Raw genomic sequence first — 6,911 nt, forward strand, 5'->3', positions numbered from 1 at the left:
AAAGAGTGGTATATTTAATTTTGAAAAAAGCATTTAGTCATACTTAAAGCTTTAAGTGCTTTATTAACACGAAACATTAATGATAAACTGTGCAGTCACTGAAGTGTGCAAAAATAAACGTAAATATTAACGAAAACAGACCAGCAATTTTAATCTTTAATGTGAGGACATGTTTAAGAGGAAATTAAAAAAAAATAAAAATACTTGTTTGTCTACAGTTTGCCTTGTACCCATTGCCACTATCGCTGTCAAGCCAGGGGTTCGACTCTTCCCGCTCATGTCGGTACATTTGCAAATGTTTTTGCTTCCTTGGATGTGGTGGAGTTTCGGGTGTCTACATGCCAGGCACCCTGTGACAGGACCAGAAATGTGGGCACACGGAGATGCAGACGTGAAAGGCTGAGGTCTGTTTGCTGTGCCTCGCGTCAAGTCCTCACTATAGAACCCGACGCGAGGTACAGAGGTGACATTGGCTACCCTTAATATTTCCTGTGTTTTATTTTGTTTATTATTCAGTTTTGATGAGTGTGTGTGGGACATTTATGAAAATACGGAAGAACTTACATCCCATATTGATTCATTACAGGAAGCAACAATTAACTACCAAATAAGGGACAATTCTGTATTTTAAGGGATGGGTGGCAAGGCCTAGTACTTACAGAGCATGGATGTGGTTAGTTGTTGACTTCTTGGGTGTGAAACCAGGCTGCTGAGGGACAAATAACTGGTCCTGAATGCTGTTAAGAATAATCCTTGTAAGCACTTTTCCCAGCACAGACAGCAGTGGAAGCATATGCAACAACACGCGCCATTTAAAACAGTGTGAGAGAAGTCATTTTGCCTCAATCACAGATTGCCTGACTTTTACGATATGTGTTTTATTCTAGGTGACCAAGGTGAAACGGGTTTGGATGGTCCCCCTGGTTTAAAAGGGAAACCAGGTGAGGACGTCACAACATACACATGGGGTACCATCTAGTACCATACTGTTTGTATTTCTTAATGGTTGATGTAAATGAAGTCCAAGACATATTCAGTGACTTGGAAATGTTCATGTATCCATCCCCTGAGTTGTCTCGAAAACTGGCTTTAAAAGTGATTGTTTGTATTTAAAAATAGTCCATATTTATAGTTAGTCCAGTTACTTATTAGCTCTGAAAATGTCTAATATTGAAAAATGGCTGTAATTCCTAAATAGTTGATGTGATCAACTCTACACTACAGGTACTTCTTTGTTTCGTTTCAGCTCCACTGTTGTGGTGTGCAGAGAAAAAAAATTATAAAATTTGTGTCATTGTCCAGATACTTATGAACCTGACTGTAACTGTAGCAGCTAGGTGACAAAAGGCATGTGTGACTTTTGCGGCCCAAAGAAAGTCAGGTGTTTTCACTGTGCACACAGCAACATAAAAACATTGCACTTCAAATAATGCTGTAATGAGAATTAAATATCCTGGAGGAAGGGCGGTGGAGGCATTTAACATGTACTGTGAGAGTAACAGCAGCAAAATACACGAGTCCGTATAGATGCCTGGAACCAATCAAAGGGTCGTTCACTAATGTAAAGTCCAGTCAGTTTGTGTTGTTCTGCACATCCATGAGTCTGTTTGTTTGAATCCACCAGGCGCCACATGTGACTGCAGCCGCTACAGGAAGGTGGTTGGACAGTTGGACGTCAGTGTAGGCAAACTGAGGAAAGCTGTCAAGTTTGTGAAGAATGGTGAGTCGTGGAAGATTCCGAGTATAGGAAGTAATTGTGTGCTGACATGATGGTGTCCTACGAACACGATATGTCTGGTGCCAGGATTATCAACAAAAACATGGTGATATGTCCTACAATTGAGAAAATGGCCTACAAAAAAAGCTAGATATGTCATACAAGTGCGAACTGTCCTGCATGAAAAACTTGGTATGTCCTACATGTGCCAATTGACAGACAAAAAGGATTTATATGTCCAATATGTGAAAATGCAAATTGTCCTGCACAAAAAGCTCAATATGTCCTACAAATGTGAATTTCCTCCAGAAAAAGCTTGATATGCCGTACAAATGCAAACTGTCCTGCACAAAACAATGATATTTCCTACAAATGCAAAGTGACCCACAAAAAAGCTCTATGTATTCTACAAATGCAAATTGTACTACAAAAAAGCTGGCTATGTCCTACAAGTGCCAAGTGAGTGACAAAAAAGATTAATATGCCCTACAAATGTGAACTTCCTTACAAAAAACTCAATATGCAAAAATGTGAATTGTTCTGTACAAAAAACTTGATATGTCCTACACAAATTTCCTCCCCCCAAAAAAAGATTGATATGCCCGACAAATGCAAGATCACTTTTACAATGGAGGCCTGGACAATTATAAAGATGTTTTGCATGTAAGCATATTTTTGATTGTGGGAGGACACGGGGAGAACATACAAACTCCACACAGAAAGGGTGGTAAGCGATCCCATGACCTTCTTGCTGTGAGGCACCAGTGTTAACCACTAAGCCACTGTGCCACTGCAAAGGGCACAATGGCAAAGCACTGAATCATATTTGTAATATATTTTATATATTTGGAATTCTATTGACTTCTGACATGTAGATTTTGATAAGTTGGAAAGAATAAATATGTTTATTTACATTTGGTGGTTTTGTTTTGTTTTTTTACATTTGGTGGAAACGGTGACCACATTTGTTGAACAACTTTCTAGCATAAAATTGCAATTATTACAAAAAAATATTAATTTCCTTTTGAAATGTGCTTGTAATATTTATAGTGTATACACATCATAAAAGTAAAAATTTGTTTGTTTTTTTTGAACCAGTTTATCTTGACGGCCAACTTTAAGCACCTCTGGTTTTGTTTGTATGTACTGCAAGATAAACTAGTCATTCTTATCATAGCCACAGGCCAAAAAGTGTGCACATTAGTGAGTACAGTGCAGCAAGTTTCATTTGGGTAAATGAACATGAATTGGGAGCAGAAATAAACATCCTTACTGAAACATTCATTGCTGTATCAAATGTCATACCTGAACCTCACAGACTAGTAGTTCTACTGCAAATTACATAGACTGCCAGAAGCACCAACATTCAATCATTCTGTAAGATTAACCTTCAGTCCCCACAAAGAATACTCCATCAATGAACTTAATTGTTCCTGATAATTACAGTATGGTACGACTTTCTAATTTAAGACCATAGCACCTCGCCCACTGACAGAGGTAACTGACAAACTACCAAATATCTAATAGATGAGTGAAATAGATGAGTTTAAATACTATACTATGTATATATTATGTCACATTGCTGCTAGGGACTTGTGGATTGCATCAAGGGTCATCTGTGAGCTCTTTCTTGTTTGGAATGGTGATGGACAAGTTGACGAACGAGATCAGACAGGAGTCTCCATGAACTATAATGTTTGCAGATGACCTTGTTATCTGTAGTGAGAGTAGTGAGCAAGTTGAGTCTAGCCTGGAGAGGTTGCTCTGGAGAGAAGGGGAATGAAAGTCAGTAGGAGCAAGACTGACATGTCAGTAGGAGCAAGACTGAGAGGGAGCCCAATGGAATAGTGAGTTTACAAGGTGGTGAAGGTAGATGAATTTAAATAGTTGGGGTCAATATCTTACTTGAAGTAAGAGAGAGTGTGGCAGAGAAGAGAGTGCAGGCAGAATGGAGTGGAAAGAGAAAGGTGGCAGGAGTGCGTTGTGACAGAAGGATATCTAAAAGAGTGAAAGGGAAGGTCTACAAGACAGTAGTGAGACTAGCTATGCTGTATGGCTTAGAGACAGTGATGCCAAAAAAAGAGAGGAGGCAGATGCTGGGATTTTCTTTGGGGTAATGAGGCTAGAGAGGATAAGAAATGAACTTAACAGAGGGACAGCACAAGAAGGACTGTCTAGAGACAAAGTCCGAGAGTTGAGCTTGAGATGGTTTGGACATGTGCAGAGGAGGGACCCAGGGTATATACAGAGAAGGATGCTGAGGATGGAGCCACCAGGCAGGAGGAGAAGAGGGAGGCCAAAGAGGAGGTTTATGGATGTGCTGAGGGAGGACATGCAGGTGGTTGGGGTGATAGAGGAAGATAAGTGTTAAAGAAATAGAAATACACAGAGAAAATTAGTTTAATAGTCTAATTAATATTTTTTAATATTAAACTCTAATCAAGAAAATGTTAGCCAACATAAAGTTAGCACAACTAAATTTAGTTAACGTTAATTGTTCTCTCATAAGCAGGGGTGGTGACCAAGTGGTTAATGCGCTTGGTTTCAGTTCAGAAGGCTCCGGGTTCAAATCCCACCCCTGCCACATTTCTCCATGTAATGTGGAGTTGCGTCAGGAAGGGCATCCGGTGTAAAACCTGTGCCAATTCAACATGCAGATCCACCTTGGATTTGCTGTGGTGACCCTGAGTGCAAACAAGGGAGCAGCCGAAGGGACTTACTTTTTAATTGTTCTCTCATAGCTTTTAATTTGGATTTGATGTTGTCGTTGTTGTTTTTAAGTTAACTGAAAAGCTAATTTGCTAATGAAATCGTTAGCTTTGCTAATTATCTGTTCACTAATTGGCTGAATTGTGCCTACTACTGGTCAAAATAGAGTATCGGAAGCTCAAAAACTATACAAATACCAATTAAATATTGGGGTTTTTCCACCCAGTTTCATTTAATATTTACTTAACTGAAATACCTTTTTTGTTTTTTTGTTGTAATTTGTTTTCATTTTTTAAACCTGGGCACGCTGTTTGAAGCGCTCTCATGTCGATCTTACTTCTGTCCAGTTATCCTAGGCTTAATGGAAACAGAACAGCGATACTACCTGCTGGTGAAGGAGGCGCGCAGGTTCAGAGAGGCGTCTGTGAACTGCAAACTCAGAGGAGGCACACTGGTCATGCCGAAAACCGGCAACATCAACCAGCTGCTGGCAGATCATGTCAGTCAGGCAGGACTGAGCCGAGTTTTTATTGGAATTCAAGCTCTCGACAAGGACACGGTACGTGATCTTCACCAGAACACATGTGCACACTGCTGTTTGGTACGTCTGGTTTTGGACAATAGGTGCCAGTAAGTGATCTCACATGGACTACATTTCTTCCTTTCATCCTGATAACTGATCTTTACTGAATTCAACTGATAGCTGAATTTTGATGCACATTGCTGTACTTTGATCCTGATCATGACCTTTGATCCCAGGTGCTGAACTTCTGACCCTGAAGGTTAATCTTACATCATGTCATTTAACTTATTTCTGATTTTCGATGGGGATCTTGACGTTTGATTCGATCTTTCATTGTGATCACTGAACTTTTATCCAAATCTCAGACCTTTGATTGTGAACACTAACGTTTGATCATGTTCCTGACGTTTGATCTTTTACTTTATCGCTGATGCTGAAATCTGATCCTGATCACTAATTTTTTAGCCCTTTTTGCTGCTCTTTGATCTTGATCACTGAAATTTGATCCTTGCTGCCAACCTTTAATTCTAATTGCTGACTTTTGATCCAAATATGAATCTTTAACACTGATGACTCACCTTTGATATCTAACCAGTGACTGTTAATCATGAACCTTGAATGCTGATCGTGATTACTAAAATGTGATCCTGATTGCTGAACTTTGACCCTATTACTTGTCAAATTTGCTGAACAATGATCCTGATCAATGAATCTGTTCCTGACCACTAATCTTTGATCCTGTCCCTGACATTTAACCCTGAACACTGATTTTTTTTAATCCCATTTGCTGAACTTTGATCCTGATCGCTGATATTTGATCACAATTACTGAACTTTGTTGTTGAACCTTGACCCTATCCGTAATTTTTTCCCTTCCCTTTAATGGTCCCTGGCTTGTGATCTTTGTTCCTGACCCTCAACACTGACATTTAATACCATTTATTGACCTTTGATCCTGATCTCTGAACTATGTTCCTGAACACTGAGCTTTTATCCTGATTTCTGTCCTTTCATCTACCACTGGAGCTGGATCCATACCAAAATTTGCTGGAATCTTCCTGAACCCATGCCCCACCTTCCAACTAGTGTAATTAAAATCACTTCATTAGTTTTTGGATGATCCTGCTAACAAACAAACCAACAAACAAGACAGGAATGAGAGCATAATGTCTTTGAAGTAGTGAACAGGGAACACTCATCCATGAGACAGGTGAACAGTCATAGCATCAAGAAGACAAATGCAATGCTGATGTTAACTGCTGTCTGGTCTCTTGGTCTCTTGTCATCAGGATGGTTCGAGCAGACATGCGTACACAGACTCCAGCCCGCTGCAGGGCTTTGCAGTGTGGAGTCAAGATGAGCTGCTGAATCCCAACATGAACGCAAGCTGCGTAGTGCTACTCAGTTCTGGATCATGGGGTCACGTGGAGTGTGACACCAGCATGTTTTACATCTGTGAGTTCTCAAAAATCCAGACACGAGGAGGAGGATGATGGACCGTAGTGACACCACGACAGATCACATTATCAATACCTGCATGGAACCGCCAATACAACTCTTCGATATTATATTTATAGACATATAATTATATATTTAGTGTAACTCGGCCCAGTTGATTGAAAATTCAAGTCTATCCAATGCTATTTTGACAGCACTGAAATAGTGGGTGGACACATGAAGCCTGTTGCTGTGGGTTCCACCACCAAGCATTGTCTTTTGTCTTTCATGTGAATGGAACCCTACCATCATTAGAATGTATGTCAAGCAGTGCTGCTGTCAAGGCCTGAACTCTCATGGCAAGACCAAGGCTTTGACCCACAAGACCAACCCAACAGGCAAAATGACACTGATACAACACTTATCCACACTGAATCTGACATTGAATCAACGTAGAAAATATGTTTGATTTGAAACTGGATCAATGTAGAAATCATCACATTGGATCAACGGAGATATTCACTTT

At 39.9% G+C, this 6,911-nt stretch overlaps 1 protein-coding gene across 1 annotated transcript in view; it reads left to right on the forward strand.

Annotated features, from left to right (window-relative positions):
- The window catches only part of colec10 (collectin sub-family member 10 (C-type lectin)), a 57,236-nt gene extending 50,639 nt beyond the window's left edge, over positions 1-6,597 (forward strand). The window contains exons 4-7 of the mRNA XM_034173575.1: positions 888-941; positions 1,625-1,720; positions 4,774-4,985; positions 6,238-6,597. Coding sequence (XP_034029466.1) covers positions 888-941; positions 1,625-1,720; positions 4,774-4,985; positions 6,238-6,441 — 566 coding nt within the window. The 3' untranslated portion in view covers positions 6,442-6,597. The remainder of the gene's footprint in view (positions 1-887; positions 942-1,624; positions 1,721-4,773; positions 4,986-6,237) is intronic.
- Positions 6,598-6,911: the final 314 nt, after the last annotated feature.

The sequence above is a fragment of the Thalassophryne amazonica genome, chromosome 7 (genome assembly GCF_902500255.1).
Source record: "Thalassophryne amazonica chromosome 7, fThaAma1.1, whole genome shotgun sequence".
Taxonomy (NCBI): Eukaryota; Metazoa; Chordata; class Actinopteri; order Batrachoidiformes; family Batrachoididae; genus Thalassophryne; species Thalassophryne amazonica.